The following is a 21549-nucleotide window of genomic DNA, read 5'->3' as shown; positions in this document are numbered from 1 at the left end:
TGGGCTTCAATCTATTTGAATTATATGTATCAAAGTTGTATTTTCAATGATACAGAATGTAAAAGAACGAGAGATTTTCTTATTATAAGTTGAAAGTTTATGATAATTTTTAATAATTTTTTATGATAATATTTACCGACAACGAACTTATAAAAAATATATCATTTAACATAAAACACAAAATCATTTATTTATATTATTTGATTCTACTAATTAGTTTAACCCGTGTTAACTCCTTCATTTATAAAATCTTGCTTTTATTTTGGTTTTATAACTTAATTTTAATATGCCTCTTGTTTTTTTCATTTCTAAAGTTTCTTGATTTAGTAATTGTAAGACTTTTTTTATAATTTAATTTTAATCTGATACTTTTATGATCAACTTTTACAATGTCAAAATAATACTTGTCTGTGAAAATTATATCATGTGATTAGAGATTAATCTTTATCAATTATATATATATATATGTATGTATATATGTCTGTTGGAAAAATAATTTAAATTTTTAAATTCAAATTTTTGAGATATTATTTAGATTTTAAAAGATATTAATTCTTTTAAGATATTGTTTAGAATTGAAATATGTTGCTTAGAATATTTATTTCTGCTTTTAAGATTAAGATATAATAAGGTCAACAAATAGAGACTTTTAAAATGAGAGGAAACATTGACCTGTAAATGGGTCACTACTTTAAATGACAGAGAAAGTAATATGAACGAAGGTTTCTAAGTTTTGCCACAAAATTTATGAATGGAGATTTTTAAATTTTTTCAGCAAACTTATGAATAAGAGTTTTCAAGTTTCGTCAGAAAACTTGTAAGGAAACGATTTTCAAGTTTCATCCATAAAACTTGTGAGTAAAGTATTTTTCAAGTTTTATTGATAAAATTGTAAACGAGAATTTTCAAGTTTCATCCATAAAACTTCTGAAATATCTAGCCAAACAAGTGGCACTTGTTGTAATTGCATACTAGAAATTTTGTTACCAAGTTATGATAACAAATCTATCGTGTATGCCAAAAGAATTGTTGTACATAAAATTAACCATCAAGTAACGTTACCATAATGTGTTAGGAGTAAAATGGAAGTTTTGCTTTGATGTATTGAGAATACAGTAATTTGAAATTTTAGAAGTAGTATTGCTTATCTTACATGACATTACAGGATCATTTTACTTTTGTATTATTCATACATCTTCTAGAAGAACAGCTATACAAAGTTGTGTTTCAAATGCAATAATATTTTACAGAAAGTACATAGGCTGACCAATTCAAGAGTGTGATTCAATCTCTAGCAGTAAGCAACAAGTGCTCAACGTACGAGAAAACTAATGGCGATTAACTAATCGTTGTCATCGTTTCTCATCATGGTCATAAACTCATCATAAATAATTTTCCCGTCCTGCAAAATTTGCCCCACCTTACTGTAAGTAACAATTCACATGTAGAGCAGAACTACGAGTGTAACTATATAACTCACTTTGTCAGAGTCAACGTAGTTGAAGGCTTCGTCTATAGCTGCTTCATCTCCCATTTGGTGTTCAGTTATTGCCTGTCTAAGTTCATCTCTTGTTACATAACTGTCCAAATGGAAGCAGAATTCAGTTAAGCAAGAATGTAATAAGATTCATAACTAAAAAAATAATCTGGTATTCCTAAATGTATGTATAAGGAAAGGATCAAATTAATGAACTGAAGTGAAGATTCACCAGTTGTCATCCTTGTCAAAGTATTCAAAAGCCTTCAACAAATTCTCTACCTTCTTCATTTTATGCCGATCCATAGTGGCAGCAATGAATTCGATGTAGTCAATAGTCCCATTCTTGTCTATATCAGCCTGATAATACATGTGAAGAATGAAAAGTATGTACCATGATTTAATCTTCCTCAGTAGATGGAGAAAGGTCTTAAATATTTATTTTGTAATTCGTGAGTGAACTTACAACATCCATTACCTGCTTCACTTTAGATTCAGTAAGCTGGGAATCCAAAGAGTGTACATACACGATGATACATAAGTAATTTTGTCACTTTCATCCTCCTTCTTTTAAATCCTCATTTTTAATGATCCTTATTTATTCTTTTTGTAATATACCTGATAGCCTTTGGATATATCTGTCTAAAAAGGAAAAGGAGAAGATACTTATAAAAGATACTCCAATGTTCAAGTTAACATTTAAGTCCATATAAATTAATGACAATTATTCTTGTAATAAATATAAAATTACATTTTTCTCTTTCTAAACATCATTATTTATACTATCATTATTGAATTGACCTATTAATGATTATAACATTTTTAATAATCCTTTAAATTTTATTAATTATTGAATTGAAACATACTAAGGAATACTCGATTTTTTTTCTTCTAGCACATCTTTTCGGTATATGGCAAAAATTAATGATGAGCAAAAATTAATGATGAGCAAAACTAGTAAATTAGAAGAAAAAAATGAAATAAAATATGTTATTAACTAATTATGCACGGATTTTTTATTTGGCTCTAAAATTAGTATAAATTATTTAAAATGAAATTAATTATGAAGAAAACTAATTAATGTTTGAATGTTTCTGCTCTCAAAACAAATTTGATGGTAAACTTGGTGTAAAATTTTCAATGTAAAGCCAAAAAAGAATGTATCATTTCAGTCAATCAGAGATCGAATATATACACGCATGCCACTCATGAATGATTTACTTGGTGAAAATTTCCATCTTGTCGAAGTTAGAATAGGTCTATGATATGTAGGGTGAGGCAGAAAAGGAAATTTGTTGTTATATTAGAAGGAAAAGAGGCTATCCTATAAGTTCCTGTGAGGGTTTCCATTACTCCGCTGTAACTTTCTTCTTATGGCTCAGAAGTCATCGTGCTTTGTACTATCGCTAGAGTCATGGTTTTAAATTGCGGTTGCGGTCGCGGTTGCGGTCGCGGTTGCAGTTACTGCGGTTGCGGGTATTGCGGGTATTGCGATGCGGATTGCGGCTATTGCGGTGTGAAATTATTAATTATTTTCACTAAATATAAAAAATTTATAATTATCAATATATATTTTATTTTTAAGGATTTATATATTTTAATTCCTTTTTTTAAAAATATTCTATTATTTTAATGAATAATTTAATTTATTTTAAAATTATAGTATCAATTTATCGTATTGGGGATGTATTGCGGTGCATTGCAGATGTGTTGCGGACGCAACACCGTTACGTTGCGGAAAAATGTGTGATTTCCAGTATCATCGCAATTGCGGTCCGATGCCGTTGCGGACAAGGCCGCAACAGCAATATTGCGGCCGCAACAGGTGTTGCGGTCCGCAATTTAAAACCATGGCTAGAGTAGATGCTAGTTCCATCAGATTACAAACAAGACACGGGTAACCAACCAGAAGCTTATCACTATCAGAGAAAGAAAGGGAGTAATATGGAATATTGGAATTTGAGTAAAGCACGAGCTGAGGCTGTGAAGACAGAAAGGTGTAATTTACTTTTTGACTAACCAAAGAGTTTTTTCACTTCTGCCTCGAATTCACTTCCAATAACATCAACTCCATAGACATTAGAAAATAAACAAGGGAGATAACCCCATGTCATGAAAAAATCTACACAATTGAACTCGAAATCACGTTAACACAAAACTTTAAGCATAAGGTTTATGATTTTTTTTTCATTTATATGTTATATATATAACTCTATTCATTATGAAGCTCTTATTTACATTTGCAAACCATGGACAGTAAAATATGTACCACCAAGTAGCCGATCAATGCTTACATTAATATCATTTTATAAGATTTATTGACGCTTTCAATAATCTCTTGATGGCTACTTGGCTAGGAAAAAAAAGGTTCGGGTGGTGTTGTCTAGCGTGGCAGTTTTCTGCAAAGTCCTTCAATCATATAGGTTTTTTTCATCTTTGAATAGCTTTTTCAGTCAACTAATTAATTCTAGATCACTAGTGAAAAACATAAATTTCCTTAGAAGAATTGAAGTATGTAATTTAGCACAATGGTAAAATGTTTTTGACATACTTTGAACCAAACAACTTCTCTGTGCTCTGTATTTTGCACTATGATAGGAAACAGCTTTTGGCATTTTGCCATTGCATTGAATGGCTGCTGTCTTCCATTTACCTAGGCAAGAAGAAGGTAATTCTGCATAAACAGCTACTCGAATCTAAAAATTACTTTCATATTTTATTATATTTTTCTTGATGTATATATAGTCTTAAAAGTTTTTATACGCACATTCATATACAAACAAATCACCATGCAAGTACATGTTATACGTATGTGTGTATATATAGTGATAGAATGAAACTCTTAGAAGAAACAGGTGACGACCTCAATCTTTCTCAGGTACTCAATATCTCCAAAATCCGCATCACCTTTTCCCTTTCTTGCATCTTCAAATTCAATTACCCAAAGTTTGAGTCAGACTTTTGTGAATAACATTGACAAAGACCACAACATTCCACGACTAATTAACATAACCATCATGATCTACTGCATTTTGTTCTTCCTATGCTTCATAATACCCCTCGGGTTAAGCGATGTGGAAATGCATTCAGGTACAGAAAGAAAACATTTTCCTCTTCGCTCTTTTTTTTATCAATGAAAATCAAAATTACAATAACAAAGTTTGAACTTGGAATCTTGTGTCTACTATACCGACTCTAAAGATTCATTTTCCTCTTCCCTATTATCCTTCTTTGAAGCTTATTTTTATCCGAGTATTAGCAGGTCCTTCAACTCATTTTATGCATTCTTTCCATGAAGACAAAAAGGGGTCCATAACAGTGCCTGTGAAAGCAGAACATGCAGACCCCACATCTGGAAAAGTCTTTTTGCATGGTAGTTTTGTACTTATGATCAATGTGAAACTTTTAAGTTTTACACTTAACATGAAATTTTTGTTTTGGTTCGGTTCTAAATTTGTATTTGATTGTAGGTGCTTGCACAAACAAAGATATAAGCATCTCGCAAAGTACTGAGTCTACATCTGGGGTACCGCAGTACGTTGTGGAAATAGTGAATACGTGTGTTTCTCACTGTGCTCCATACGACATTCATCTCCACTGTGGCTGGTTTGCTTCTGCAAGAGTAATCAGCCCCACATTGTTCAAGAGGCTCGCATATGATGATTGTTTGGTGAATGGAGGGAAAGCTTTGGCCGCTAGTCAGATCATCAGATTCACTTATTCCAATTCCTTCATGTATCCTCTTGCATTCAAGTCTGCCAGATTTTGCTGACTCCAGAAAAAAAAAAAAAAAGAGTGTCAAATTTTCTTTTCAGAGAAAAAATATTTCAATCCATGAAAGACAATGTGGCTACATTATTTGAAATAAAACTAATTATATTTGATTTGCTGATTTCCTTAATAGTGACTTATTTGTTTTTGATTTGTAGTAATCTGTTTCATTAATAATAATTGATTCTATTTGCTCCTTATCCTACAATTAATCCCATTAATTGTCAAAATCTGATCATTGTTAAAAGAAAAAACATCGTTTAGCAAAGCTCATCACTGTAGAATAGAACAGAGTTTCAAGAATGAAACAACTTTGTAAACCGTTATTGGGTTACATTAATTCTGCAAGCTACTTAAATTTTAGCACCGGAGCTAATTACACCCGTTTTACTCATTCACCATTCATAAATTGAAAGATAGGTCTAATTATAAGAATAAATCTTAATGAATTGAAGTGTACAGATTGAATCAAGAACGTTAAATTACTCTTCTAATTTTTTTCCTTTCATTTCATTTAATTAATTCAATTTGTTTATTCAATTATTTAAAGATTTAATTTGGTCTCTTATTTTCTTTAAAAAAAAATATAAATCCTAAACGATGCAATATATTTATTTACGTCTAATTAAGAGTATTGACAATATAACTCCTTGTACACATTGTATAATAAAAAAAACATGTATTATCACATGTTTACAAAATTCTAACATTGTTGGTACTAATTAGGGGTGTTCAAAATCGAACTGGATTGAAAAGAAAATCGAAAATCAATCCAAAAAAATTGAAAACCAATAAAAAATGTTAAAGTTTGAATTTTTTGGATGTGTTTTTTAGAGAACTGATTGATTCAGTTCAGTTTTTGGTTCAGCCAATTGGAACCGAACCGAAATTGACTGAACCGTAGTGTTGTCCGTGATTGTGTCTGCGTGCGTGAATGTAGGTTCAACTTTAGGTCTCTCACTCACATTCCCAAATTAGAAGCCTTCTCTACTAGTGTCACCTCTCTCCCTCTAACCTAAGTGTCCTCCTTCACCCGTCTGCCTTCTCTTCCTCTCATCTAAGTTCCCTCCTTCGCCATTCTCTCCCTCTGGCCTCTGCACTTTTGTCTGTCATTGCCTCTCTGTTTGCTTCTCTCTCATTTGAGTGCCCTCCTTCACGGCTCTGTCATTCTCTATCTTTGCACCTTTGTGTGACTATGTCGCGTTGTCGCCTCTTTGTTCGTTTCTCCTTTGACGTTCTCATCTAAGAATGAGATTCTCTCTCTTTTGAGTCTTTTCTTTTCCTTTTTCTTTTGTTAAAAACTCTTTCTTTCTATTGTGTGGACATTGGAGAATAGCACATAGCTGATAACAGTTGGTTCCATTATGTGGATATTGGAGATAATCACAAGTTTACAATATTGACATCACTATGGAGGTAATTATCACTTTCTCTATGATCACATATTCACAATAATGTTATCTATATATGAAAGCAATTTTATGGTTCCTAGTATTTTATGTGTTTATTATGTCCCTTGCAGTAGATGTGTAAAAAATTTTATGTTTGGACAAACAACTTCTCTACATTCCTGTTGGTCTTTCATTTATTTGCATTATTTAGGCACATTTGTATATGTGCATAAAGTGTTAAAAGTTTATGTTTTGTCAATCAATTGCAGGCTGGAAACGGAAATGGATCCTCTAATTTTATGGAGGGAAAGTTATGGTAACTTAATGCATTTAAACTGTTGAATTTGTAATAATAGATCAGATTATGACACATGTACATTTAAGTCAAAATATATATTGTACACGTGTCACAATCTGATTTATTTTTATAAATCTAACGGTTTAAATGCATTAAGTTATCATAACTTTCATGTTTTAAAGTTAGAGAATCTGAATCTGCTAAAAACACAAAGTATTGATGGTGTGTGACCTTGTGTAGTGTGTTATATAATTGTGATTGTATACAAAAAATGTGAAAAAATCACAAAAATTGAACCGAACCGAACCACAAACTATTGATTCGGTTCGATTATTATAAAAAATAAAAATCGAACCAAATCTTACATATTTTTGTTATTTGATTCGAGTGACTTTTTAGTTAAAATCTGAAATGAACTGAACTGTAAACACCCTAATACTAATGTCAATTAGATAAGTGATAGCTTGTGTCTTTTAATTAAATTCTTTAATATTCATATCTTGATCTTAAATGTGAAATATATTATGTTGGAAGAGAAATATTCACATTGTATGTGTTTGTGATTACAAGTTAAAATTAGTTATTGTTTTCAATACTTTATATAAATACCATAATTACTGTACTATCTGTACCGCCATGCCGAGCTCGAGCTCGGCATCGCTGTGTGGAATGACCTCGGAACACGCATTTGGAGACCTCGGTCTAAACGAGATCCGCAATCCAACCAGATCATAACTGATCTCAGGAGATCTCGGTCCAGACGAGATCCGTTATCTAATTAGATCATAACTGATCTCAGGCCCAAGGCCCAACGCAACCCTAATTCACACTAAGGTACGTGCATTATTTATACGAGACTCATACTTATACAAACCCTAACTTTAGCATCGGAGTCTCTTTTGCAGGTACCACCCCCATCTTGGAACATCAAGCGTATCAGCGAAGGAGGTTCACCGACCTTACCCAGTGGATCAACTCTACCTCAGATCCCCGGTAAGAACATTTGGCGCCCACCGTGGGGCCGATCAAGACAGCTCTTATTGGCCACGCTTATGGTATTCACCAGAAGTCATAGTAGACGCGCAAAAGACGACGCAGATCACACAACTACCATGGAAAACGAAGCCACATTGAGGAGACTTATCGACCAGGTCGAACAGATGCGGCAACAACACGACGCCGATCTGCGAAACATGCGTGCCAAGCACGAAACCAACCTAGCCGCAATGCGGACCGCCAATGAAGGTGACCTAGCAGCGCTACGCGCTGAAAACGAGCGGATTCGCCCCCAGCTCCCTCGACGCCCCTCTGATCATCCTCCTGAAGCGAGCAACTTCCACGAGGAAGAAGGGCATTCAGTCTCTCAGCCCCGAACTGCGACTAGGGCACCGACTCCACGACCTGCCACGCATCGGTCTCATGCACCGACGAACAAGTCGGCCCATGAACTCAGAAAGGCCCCTACTCATGTCACGGGGGATCAAGCTACCTTTCGCCGTCACCCTTTTGTGGATGGCATCATGGAGACGTCGCTCCCTCACAGATGGAAACCTCTCCACCTCGACCGTTACGACAGCACGACGGACCCAGACGAGCACATCGACCTGTATACAACACAGGTAAACCTCTACACTAACAATGATGTTATTTTGTGTAGAGTTTTTCCGACCTCGCTCAAGGGAGCCGCGCTCAACTGGTACACCCAGCTTCCCGCTGAGTCAATTGACAGTTTCAACACTCTGGTCAGGCGATTCACGGTGCAATATGCAACGAGCCGACCTCACCACATCACTTCTGCCACCCTGGCCAGTTTCAGACAAAACGACGATGAGCCACTCCGGGCGTTCATGGAGCGATTTGCTGCCACCTCGGTTAAGATCAGAAATCTGAACCCCGAGGTCGCCCTGCATGCCATGCTCATGGCACTCAAGCCTGGGCCATTTGTCGACAGCCTATGTCGTGAGGCTCCTCGCGACATAGACGAGCTTCGCGCCCGTGCCGCGGGCTATATCCAGATGGAGGAACACTCCGCTTTCCGTGACCAGGTTCGCGGCAAGGGACCAATGAAGCCAGAACAGGGTCACAAGGACAAGATCAAGGTCAACAATGACAGTCAGTTCAAGAAGTCGGCTAGGGCAAACAGAGGGGGAGATATGACTTCTGTACTCCCCTGAACACGCCCCGAGTACATATCCTGGAAGAGGCCAATAACAGCAACCTGCTCACCCTGCCACCACCAGGTCACACTCCCAACAGTGCCGACAAATCCAAGCACTGTCGGTACCACAGGAATCACGGTCACACCACTGAGGAGTGTCGCACACTCCGGGACTGCATTGAAGAACTCATCCAGGCAGGCCACCTCGGCCAATATGTCCAGCGACAGCAGGGTCACCGAGGAGGCTATGGTGGACGAGGACGAGGCAGAGGTCGTGGTTCAGGAGCTCACACGGACCAATCCTCTGGCTCTTAGCAAAATGCTGGCGGAGCAGTGCAAGCCGAGGTAAGCCAGGAAACAGGGTCAGTTCCCCTACGGGGAGTAATCAATACAATTGTAGGTGGTTTCGCAGGGGGAGGCGCCAACAGCTCGGCCCGGAAGAGACACCTGCGCAATATCAACAGCGTCCATTCCGCTACCTCGGCTTCGCACCAGAGCTCGCCGCCAATCACCTTCACCGACAACGACTATGCTGGCGTCAGTCCCAACCAGGATGATCCCATGGTCATAGCCGTGGAGGTAGCTAATTGGGAGGTTCACAAGACACTGATTGACCAAGGGAGCTCAGCAGACGTCCTGTATTGGCCGACCTTCCTCAGGTTAAACATCCCCTACTCTCTCATCCAACCTCACACAGATCCCCTAATCGGTTTTGCAGGAGAGCGAGTACACACTCAAGGATACGTGGACCTGCTGACCACCTTCGAAATCTCTCCGGATACAAGGAGAATCATGGTCCGATACCTCCTAGTGGAAGCCAACACCTCTTATAACATCATCATTGGGAGGCCGACGTTGAATCAGCTCGGAGCAGTGGTGTCCACTCCACACCTCACCATGAAATTCCCAAGAAGTGACGGTAAAATCATCTCCGTCAAAGCGAATCAGAAGACGGCTCGGCAGTGCTACACCGAGAGTCTGAAGATCTCCTCATCCGGTGAGCAAAGCAAGAAGGATCCCCCCACCGTGGCTCACATCACCCACGTGGAAATCACTGATCTCGATCCGAGATCCGACTCCCATGACGAGCGGCCAAGCCCCATTGACGAGCTTGACGACCTCCAAATCAGGAAACTCCCCAGGCAATGCACAAAAATCAGCAGGCAGCTGAGCCCGGAGTTGCGACAGCAGCTCGAGGCTAAGATCCTTAAGAACGCCGACCTCTTCGCCTGGTCCAGTGCCGACATGCCAGGTATAAACGCTGACTTCATCTGTCACATGTTAGTGATACACAAGGAGGCAAAGCTAGTGGCCTAGAGAAAGAGGAAGGTCGGTGGTGAAAGGCGGGAGGCCATCATCGCCGAGACATAAAAGTTGTTGAATGTCGGCTTCATCCCTGAAGTCAAATACACCATATGGTTGGCGAATGTGGTTCTGGTGAAGAAGAGCTCGGGGAAGTGGCGCATGTGCGTCGACTACACCGACTTGAACCGAGCATGCCCCAAGGACTCATACCCCTTGCCGAGCATTGACAGGCTGGTCGACGGAGCATCCGGGCATGCCCTCGTCAGTTTCCTTGACGCCTACTCCGGGTACAACCAGATAATGATGTACTCACCTGACGAGGTGCATACATCCTTCATCACCGACCACACCAACTACTGCTACCGGGTAATGCCCTTCGGCCTAAAAAATGTAGGGGCCACTTGATAGACCATGGGCCAAGGGCCTAGTTACCAGAGCTATGGCTAGAAGAATACAGGAAGAGTTGGACCTTGTGAAGACTAGTGGGCTTGTCAAGCCCAAGGTAATCTTCACTTGGAATGCTCTATCATGAAGAGAAGGCATAGTTCTACTTGTGTATATTGTACAGTTTATACATAGTCTTTTGTATAGGTTATTTTTGTCTTTGTATTTGTGAGGCACTTTACTTGCTTTTTCCTAGTGTTTGTATATTGTTTTTAAGGTAGGCTACTTGGAGAGTTTAGCTCCATTTAACCTCCTTAGTTGATACATTCATTTTATATTTTTTTCAATAGGGAAAAAGGGGTGGCATTTAGCAATGCTTAAGGGTGTGCTTAGAAATTGGGCCTGAGTTGGGCCTAGGCAAAATTTTGCATATTGGACTCATTTTGCTCCTAATTTTTCATAGATTTGATTTAGCTAGGTCTCATCATCATATGATGAACCTAACTAAACCAAATCAAGGATTTTCAAATTAAATCATGGAGCCATTTGAGACCAAGGCCGCCTAGTTCAAAAAGTTTCTTCTTGGCCGAATTTTTCAAGCTTCACCTCTTGGTTTTTGAAGCTTGCCTTGCAAGCTTCTAAGCCATGGAAGGTTAAGCCTACCTTACCATGGTTCTTAAGTGAACCATGGTCAAGGTTAGCTTCTCCTACAAGCTAGCTAAGCCGTGGGAGTTTACCATGGTTCCTAGTGAACCATGGTTAAGGTTAGCTTCTCCTAGAAGCTACCTCTACCCTATATATTTGTAATTACCTCTCTTGTACTCACTTTTGACAAATTTGAGAAATAAACTTCAGATTTCTCTCTCAAGAGTCTCTCCAAAACCGTAGGGAAAATTCTCTCTAAGGTTCTCTCAAAGTTTCTTCAAACTTTGCTTAGGTTCCTCAAGCTTCTACAACAAGCTAGGAGTAACCGAACCTTCTTCAATGACTTCTACTCCATTGGAGCTTACTTCAAGGAGTTTCGGATCTCATTTCAAGGTTACCTCAAGAGTAGCTTCGGTCCTAAGCATGGAGAGCTTGAAGGAACATCAATCTCCTCCAAGTAGCTCCATCACCACTTACCAGCGACTGATGGACAAGATTTTTCACTAGCAGATCAGGCAGAACATGGAAGTCTACGTCGACGACATGGTGGTCAAGACCACCTCGGCCACTGACCATACTACTGACCTCGCCGAGGTGTTCGCCCAGATCAGGAGACACAACATGCGTCTCAACCCGGAGAAGTGCATCTTCGGCGTCCAGGGAGGCATGTTCCTCGATTTCATGATCACTAGCAGAGGAATCGAGGCCAACCCTGAGAAGTGCAAAGCCATTATCCAGATGCAGAGTCCGTAAACGGTGAAAGAAGTCCAACGCCTGGCCGGACGGTTAGTCTCACTGTCCCGTTTCATCCCCAGACTCGCGGAGAAAGTAGGGCCGATCTTCACTCTGCTACGGAAGCCAAAAGACTTCCAGTGGACGGATCAGTGCGAAGAAGCCTTCCGCAATTTCAAGACTTTTCTCACGACTCCACCGATCCTACAGAGGCCGGATCACAAAACTGACCTCTTCCTTTACCTGGCTGCAGCAAAAAACGTCATCAGCGCGGTAATAGTGCAAGAACATCAGAAAATGCATATGTCGGTCTACTTCATCAGCTGAGTCCTCCAAGATGCGGAGAAACGGTACCAAATGATCGAAAAATTGGCATTGGCACTCGTCACCGCAGGCTGACGTCTCCGACCTTACTTCCAGAGCCACCAAGTGATAGTCAAAACCGACTACCCCATAAAGCAAATCCTGAGAAAGCCGGAGCTCGCCGGATGAATGATTGCATGGTCGATCGAGTTGTCCGAGTTCAGCATCCAGTACGAAAGTCGCGGCGCCCTAAAAGCTCAATGTCTAGCCGACTTCGTAGCCGAGCTCACGCCTACCACTGCCGAGGAACCCTAGGTATGGACCTTACACGTTGAAGGGTCCTCCAACTCTAAGGGCGGTGGTGCAGGTATCATATTGGAAGGGTCAAACCAGGTCATTTTGGAGCAATCCCTCAAGTTCAGCTTCAAGGTAACCAACAACCAGGCGGAGTACGAGGACTTCTCGCAGGACTGAGGCTGGCTCGCGATCTCGGAGCCCGAAGAGTGAGTTGCAACAGCGACTCAAAGCTCATGGTGGAGCAGCTCAGTAGGACGTACCAGGCAAAGGATACTCTTCTACAATGGTACTTCCACATCGCATCCCATCAGATCTCGTCCTTCCACGAGTTCACCACACAACATGTGCCGCGAGAACAAAATGCCCGAGCCGACCTCCTGTCAAAACTCGCCAGCACCAAAAGGCTTGGACAGCACCAGACTATCATTCAGGAGACTTTGCACTCACCTAGCCTGGACAACAAAGTCGTCAATGCCAGCGACAGCGAAGACCAGGGGTGGATGACAAGCATCTGGAGTTACTTGAAAGAAGGAACCTTGCCCGAGGATAAGGACGAAGCTCGGAAAGTAAGGATGAGATCGGCCAAATTCGTAATTATCGGGGATGAGCTATTCAAGCGAGGCATTTCCACGCCACTGCTCAAGTGCTTGACCGCGACTCAGGCGGCCTATGTCATCGAGGAAATCCATCGGGGCATATGTGGCATGCATTCCGGAGCAGCTCAATGGCGACCAGAGCACTCCGAGCTGGGTACTACTGCCCACTTTGAAATCAGATTGCCAGGACTACGTACAAAAATGCAGAGAATGCCAGCAGTTCGGCAACACACACCGGCAACCGCCCGAAGTTCTCCACCATATGATGTCAGCATGGCCTTTCTCACAGTGGGGAATGGACATCCTCGGGCCATTCCCCCCTCCGAAAGGTCAGCTCAAGTTCCTCCTAGTGGCGATCGACTACTTCACCAAGTGGATCAAGGCATGCCCACTCGCCAAATCACCACCGAAAATGTGCAAAGGTTCACCTGGAGGAGTATTGTTTGCAGATTCGGAATCCCTCACACCCTCATTACTGACAACGGCCGGCAATTCATAGCACAGGGATTCGAGGACTTCCTCTGCGAGCTCGGTATCAAACATCTCCCGACCTCGGTGGAACACCCCCAAACCAATGGCCAAGCTGAAGCAGCCAACAAGGTCATCCTCCGAGAACTTAAGAAGCGGCTGGGGAACGCCAAAGGACAGTGGGCCGATGAGCTTCCCAGCATCCTCTGGGCGTATCATTGCACCCCCCCAGTCAACCACGCAAGAGACACCTTATAGGCTGACCTACAGAACTGACGCAATGATCCCAGTGGAAGTCGGAGAAACATCCCACCGACGCCAAGTTTTCAACAGCGAGCAAAACGCTCAAGAGATAGCAGCCAACCTCGACTTGGTTGACGAGCTTAGAGACGAAGCTCAAATTCACGAAGAAGCTTGCAAACTCTGAGCTTCCCAGAGATACAACACCCGGGTGCGACCTCGCTCTTTCCGAGTTGGCGAATTGGTATGGCGATTGCTAGGTGAAGCACGGAAAGACACGTCAGATGGGAAGCTTGCACCCACTTGGGGTGGCCCATTTCGAGTTACAGAAGACTTGGAAAATGGAGCGTACCGGCTAGAAGAGCTCAGCGGAAAACCTATACCACGAACTTGGAATGCAACGCATCTCAAGTTCTATTTCAGCTAAATTTGTATGAATGAGTTGTGCACTCTTTTCCCGCCTCAGTCTTTTATCCCAAAAAATAGAAAAATGGGTTTTGGCTGAGAGGGTTTTTAACGAGGCACACTTACACAATCAATAAAATGACTCATTCTATCCAACTCATATTTTCTTAAGTTTCGCGTCATTTTATGTTTTATGCTAAATAGAGGTCGAGTTCGAACCAACTTATTTTGCTCTCATTCAAGGTCGAGTTCGAACCTTCGTACAATTCACTTTGCTAAAATCTGAGGTCAAATTCGAACCCCGACATAATTAACTCAAGGTTGAGTTCGAACCTTCACAAAAATTCGAGGTCGAATTCGAACCCTGGCATAATTAACTCAAGGTCGAGTTCGAACCTTCACGAAAATACGAGGTCGAGTTTGAACCTCAGCATGATCAACTCAAGGTCGAATTCGAACCTTCACAAAGAGTTACTTAACGAAAATCTGAGATCGAGTTCGAACCTCGGTATGATTAACTCAAGGTCAAGTTCGAACCTTCACAAAGAGTTACTTAACGAAAATCCAAGATCGAGTTCGAACCTCGGTATGATTAACTCAAGGTCGAGTTCGAACCTTCACAAAGAGTTACTTAACGAAAATCCGAGGTCGAATTCAAACCTCGGCATGATTAACTCAAGGTCGAGAGTGGATCTTGGAACAATCCACTCCGTCCTGAAACTCAGTCTGAATATCACAAAGAATAAAAATACACAACAGACATTGAACGTGAGCCTCAAAACGCGCAAACACGAAAAAATCAAGCCTAACAGAAAAGGAAAAGAAAAGCGCAACGGCAAATAGACAGAAAATATATATACATATACAACAATGTTTTCGAAGTTCCACACTTGAATTCGAGAAGAAAAACAAAGCAACAAAAATTAAACTAGGCTATTACAAAATTAGCCTACGCAGAGGCATTCTCCTGGAGCTGTCCTCGACGTCGTGCTCCTTTACCAGCTTTTCGAAGCGGACAACCTTCTCCACGTGCATGGCAGAGAGGTCGAATCCCGGTGCAAGGAGCCTGGCCTGGAGAGCTGCCTTGAGGAAACCTCTCTTATGCTCAACTATAATAGATCGTTCGGTTTCCTCAAGCTTCTTCTCCAACGCCGCCCTCTCTTCCTCCAGCTTCGCGAGGTCCACTCTCAAGGCGGCAACCTCCTCCTCCTTACCACTAAGAAGAACCTCGTCGCAGAGACGCTTCTCAACCGCCACCACCAACTCACCCTTCAAAGATGTCACCTCATCCTCCAAAGAGCGCACCCGACCCCGGGAAGACGTCACCTCGTCTTCTAGAAAGCGCACCCGATCTCGGGATGAGGCAGCAAGCTCCTACAGCTCGCTCACTTGGGAGGCATAATTCTCATTGGAACGCAGGGCGATCTCCAGCGACTTATGGACCCTCGCGAGGTCCCCCCCTCGCTGGTCGAAGATCGGCCCCCCTGCATTTTTGATTCACCAAGAGCAGTGCTTAGAACCTTGTTCTCCTCCTTCAAGGCCTTGTTCTCCTCCCTCAAAGGTTGAACTCGGCTCCTCAGCCTAACTAGGTCCTCCTGCTGCTTGGACCACTTATGCTTCCAGTGGTCCACAATCGCCATTGTCCTCTGTAGAAAGACCTGGGCGGCGTCAAAGCCTTCCACGGGCCCGACCTCGTCTATCAGCCCCTGGTCGCCCGAACTCAACGAACCTTTGGGGAAGAACTTCTCGGCAGTCACCCCCGCGCTCCACAGTGAATTCATATCAGCAGAGGCACTCACATGGTCCAGTTGCACCTGCGAGCGGCCCTTCCCGAAGCGGTGAGCTATATATTGACTCCGGGAAGCCCCCTACGATGAACCAGACGCCGGCGCTGAAGCTGCAGGCGTAGCTGTGGGGACCTCGAAACTCGGCCCCTTGCCGCGAGTCTCGACAGAGGGAGAAACAGGCATCCCTTGCTCGGCAATGGGAGGGTCCACGTCTGGCACCTCTGACCTCGGGGGCACCTGAGCCTCAGCAGCGTCCCCTGCCTGCAAAAATCGGCCCCATGTTAAAAAACAAAAGAACTGCATACAAGATAGAGGGAAAGACGAAAAACGAGGCACTCACCATGGTGGCCTGGGCGACTTCCTCAGCAACCTGAGCCCCCACCTCGGCAGCTATCCCAACCTGCAAAGAGCGATAGCGCCTCAATAAACCAAGCAAAATCAACATAGAAGAAAAGCTAAAGAAAACAAGACACTTACCTCGGCAGAGGGAGCAACTTGCTCAACAGTCGCCGCGACGACCATTTGGGGAGCCTCCCCAGGAGGACTCCCAGTAAGGTCAACCGCGTCGGCGTCAGCAGCCTTAGAAGTCACCTCCTTCGTGCCACGAGGGGCAGAGGTCCCCCCGACCTCTTTCTCGCCCCTTTTTCTTTTTCGGTTAATCTTCAGGGGGAAAATCTCCTCCTCTTGAGGCTCGGGGACCTCGATCTCGGCAACGTTGTAGCGGTGTTTCAGCTCACACCACTTGTTCCTGCCCGTTATACCTACAAGCACAAAAAACAAAGCACATCAGCAAAAGAGGATCTCACAAACCCTAACAATCTAAAGAGGACGAGATACTCACTCTCCAGGCCCCTCTCCTTGTACGCCGAATTCGCAAGCGACAAGACGAGCTTGCAATCTAGCGGGCGAGGAAGCGCTGCAAGACTTTCAATGGTGGCCGCCTCCGAAGTCGTCAATTTCAATTGGCCCACCCCGTGAAACCTAGACGGTTTGGGGCACCAATAGAAGGGGAATTTCGACAGCCCGCCGAAATAGAATGCCTCGTCCTCCAACGGGTCGACGTCCACAAGAGCAACCCGGAAAAACTCTTGTTTAAAATTTTTGTATGATTGGGAGTAAAGAGTGAATAAACCTCCATCCCTACTCCCATTCAGAGACAGTATGTCGTAAGGCGGAACGCCTATCTTCAGCTGGTAGAAATGAAAAAAGACGGGAAGAGACACCTCTATCCCTAAAGCTGAACACAAGACCTGAAAAGCCCTCAGAAAACCCCAACTGTTTGGGTGCAACTGGCAAGGAGCCGAGTTGATAAAATTCAAAAAATTGCACTCGAATTGAGTGAAGGGAAGGAAGACACCTAAATCCCTAAAGAAGCATTGGAAGACATAGAAATGGGGAGGGTCAGTAGACTTCCCCATGTACACGCTCTCTCCGGCCCGACAAGGCTCAAGCCGGATCATTCGGGAGATGGAAGGGTCACAAATTCTATACGATTTCCAAATCGCATTGACCTCAATAAAAGATCGGAACACACTCTGGGCTTCACCCATCTCACGCCGAACCCAATCGTACCCAGGAATGCCTGGAACGAGGTCCTTAGGCGGGTTCTCCACCTTCTTCTTCTCGGCGGCGGCCGTTCCGGTAGCCACCGCCTTGCCCCGCGCCCTACCTTTGCCCTGGGCAGGCGCGGAGGATCCAGCACCACCCTTTCCAACCATCAAGAAAGAAAGAAGATTTGACAAGAAGGAGAAAGAAGATTACAGAAAGGAAGTATCTAGTACTCTCCCTCATAAAACAACCTTAACGACAACTGGGTTACCGGAAACGAGAACCGGAATAGCAAGAGCCAAAACCCAGGGAGCAGCGTGCGCAAGGAGCTAAGGAAGAAGAAGAAACGAAAAGAGTAAAGTGAATGAAGAGGCGCGAGAGAAAGAGAAAAAAAGACTCCCTAAATTCAAACGGTCATGCCATGTGTCGGAGAGAGAAAGCATAACTGGCGACTCATTTAATGAGCCCCACTATGGCAAGCACGACCATCATTACATAACCGCCACTCCTCAGTAACGCGCCCCCACACGTTCTCAAGAACGAAGCGACAAATATGACACATGGCACCTTGGCAGGCAGGCGTACGTGAAAGGTCACTGCTCCCTGACGAGCTCGGTCTTAAACTCCTCGACCCACGGTCTTCTGAGCTCGGGGGGCTAGTGTACTATCTGTACTGCCATGCCGAGCTCGAGCTCGGCATCGCTGCGTGGAATGACCTCGGAACATGCATTTGGAGACCTCGGTCTAAACGAGATCCGCAATCCAACCAGATCATAACTGATCTCAGGAGATCTCAGTCCATACGAGATCCGCTATCTAATTAGATCATAACTGATCTCAGGCCCAAGGCCCAACGCAACCCTAATTCACACTAAGGTATGTGCATTATTTATACGAGACTTATACTCATACAAACCCTAACTTTAGCATCAGAGTCTCTTTTGCAGGTACCACCCCCATCTTGGAACATCAAGCGTACCAGCGAAGGAGGCTCACCAACCTTACCTAGTGGATCAACTCTACCTCAGATCCCCGGTAAGAACAATTACTAAAAAAAATAGACAAAAAGAATCACATCACATTTTTTTTTATAAATTAAGGAATCAAGTTGAACCTTATAATAATAGAGAGATAATAATTAATTTAATAATATAAAAATTAAAAGAGTAATTTAGTCAAAAAATAATTATCATTAAATACTTAAAAAATATACTTAATTTGTCTTTTTATGTACTCTTTCTCAATTTCTATATATAAAAAAATGCTTAATTTTTTTGGGCTAAAATATAAAGAAATTTTAATTAAATTAACTTCATTTAATGTTTTTAATCCAAAAATACTCTTAATATAATAAATGAGAGCATTATTTACTATATATATGATTATGGGTATTTTAGAAATGTAATATATATTTTATGTGAAATTATGAAAAATAAATATATTTAATTAACTTTTTTAATCTATATGAAATTAATTATATATATATATATATAGAGGTGTGGAGGGAGTAACAGATCGAAATATTATATTAATGATAATTATAGAAGTATGATTCATTAAATTTGATACACAATGATTGTGAACCGAATTTAAAATAAAAATTAAAAAGAATGTTGAAAAAATTAAATTAATATTATATTTATTTCCATGCATCACGAGTAGTTTAAACAAGTTTGCATATGCGAGCTATCATGAATACTGTACAGGTAAGGGTGTTCGGCCACCACATAACCGAAGTTCTATCGGCCACCGAAAGGTGGAATCTGGTGGCCAACACCCAATCGGCCACCAGGATCGGCTTACACTCAATTATTACTCTTAATCAATAATTAGGGGTTAATTACACCGATAAACTGATTAGGGCGTATTACCTAATACGGTAAGCAGGTTGCAGGGTCCATGGGGTTCAGGGTCCATAAATGTCAGTATAAATGACTCATGTTACAAGGTAACGTCACTGTTCATTAATTACCATCGATATTCGTGTTTATCCTGACTTGAGCGTTGAAGTGTCTTTTGCAGGTACCAACCCCTTCACCAGAATATTCGATCGGAACACTCGTTCGACTTTCAGAATACGAGAAGATTACTGGTGTATCCTTTCGACAAGTACAAATACGATCCTTTCCAAATTTGACACTCAGTCAAATAAATTGAGTTAAATTTTCCACCCAAAAAATTTTAAAAAATAAAAAAATATATATATGCCATATGTACATACAGATAATTTGAAATATTCAATTATTAGAGATTAGCCAAGTTGCATATTGTCAAAGATTTAAACTCTGTCAATTAGTTACCGCTAACAATAGAAACAAACCGTACACTTTAGCATTATAAACAAATTACACACTTAAAGCGTTCAACATTTGAAATTTAAAAATAACAAACGTTGTGAAATTAACAATAAATTTGTCAAGTGCAAATGCCTCCAAGACATTCCAAATCTATCGGGTCAAACTCCAAAAAAATTGCCAACTCTAAAAAACCTTAACTTTCTAACCCTACCATAGTGAGAGGAAGAGAAATATAGAAATGATAGGAGAATGTTATAATATTAATTAAGATCGACTGAAAAGTTGGGTTAGACTTTATAATTTATTTTTTATATATATCTAAGTGTTTATAAAAATAAAAAGTTTTATATATAATAATTGATTGGTGACATCAGATTTGATTAACTTTATCATCAAAATCCACCCAAACTTATTATATTTACATTTTTTTTTTAAAAATTGCACCCATCCGAAAATATACAAAAAAAAAAATTAAAAATTTTAAAAAATTATTAGGTCATTTTAACGTTGAGAAAATATTTTCCTTATCGCAATGAATACGTAAAATTCCAAATTGAAGGCAACATGAGCACTGACTCTGAAAGTGGTAAGCCGGCCCTAATTTGTCACTATGCAGTTGGAATCTCAGCTAATCAACTTCTTCCTTTGTCACTTTCCACTACGAATCTTAATTAATCAACAAACGGGCATCTTGTACGACCACAATTAAATTAAGTTAACCATAGGAATCATAGTTAATGAACCCATAAGCATCGTGATTCGTGACCAAACACAATTAAACTAAAACGATGTTGAAGTAGAAACAAACAAGGGACAAGAGACATGAGCGACCTCACATCCAACCTCTTCTTCCTCATCTTCACCTTCACCATCCTTTACGTGGCTTACACCTTCCCCAGGCTCCAACCAAAGCAAACCAACCTCGTATTCTACGTCCACGACCACTTCACCGGCGACCACGCCACCGCCGCCACCGTCGCCGGAAAGAGCGGCCCCGCCTCCAGCATCCTCCGCTTCGGCACCGTGGCAATCGTAGATGACCCCGTAACGGAGGGACCCGGCATGGAGTCAACGCTCATTGGTAGGGCCCAGGGCGTGTACGTAAATTCGCAGCTTGACGGAAAAGCCTTGTATATGGTTTTCTCTATCGTCTTCACCCACGGGGAGTTCAAAGGAAGCACCTTGGAGATTCAGGGATCTGATATCTTCGCCATGAAGGAACGGGAATTCGGAGTTGTGTCTGGCACCGGTTATTTCAGGTTTGTGAAAGGGTACGGGATTATGGAAACGGAGTTCATGGATCTACCTAATCTCAGGGCTACTCTTAAACTCAATGTAACGGTCAAGCATTATTAGAGAAAGAAACTTCTTCTCATTTCTCCTGTGTGATACATAAATATTAAATATGGTATACAGGCCATGCGATTATTATTATTATTTTATTAAA

General features: G+C 41.6%; 1 protein-coding gene and 1 non-coding gene across 2 annotated transcripts; both read left to right on the top strand.

The window, feature by feature from the left end:
* Nucleotides 1–1417: 1417 nt before the first annotated feature.
* Nucleotides 1418–5631, top strand: LOC109807373 (uncharacterized). The gene is made up of 3 exons (XR_014433779.1): nt 1418–3474; nt 4356–4850; nt 4948–5631. It is a non-coding gene; the product is annotated as an uncharacterized LOC109807373 (transcript).
* A 15075-nt stretch (nt 5632–20706) lies between these two features.
* LOC109809933 (dirigent protein 11) lies at nt 20707–21549 on the top strand. Its single transcript, XM_020373359.3, has one exon. The coding sequence runs from the start codon at nt 20925–20927 to the stop codon at nt 21456–21458; it is 534 nt and encodes a 177-aa protein (XP_020228948.1). The 5' UTR covers nt 20707–20924; the 3' UTR covers nt 21459–21549.

Source organism: Cajanus cajan, chromosome 5 (genome assembly GCF_000230855.2).
Source record: "Cajanus cajan strain Asha chromosome 5, NIPB_CcT2T_4, whole genome shotgun sequence".
Classification (NCBI taxonomy): Eukaryota; Viridiplantae; Streptophyta; class Magnoliopsida; order Fabales; family Fabaceae; genus Cajanus; species Cajanus cajan.
This window is presented reverse-complemented; position numbering and strand designations above follow the sequence as displayed.

What these genes read in the sequence shown, in the direction of transcription:
- LOC109809933 (XM_020373359.3), top strand. Translation starts at nt 20,925, where the DNA reads ATGAGCGACCTCACATCCAACCTCTTCTTCCTCATCTTCACCTTCACC.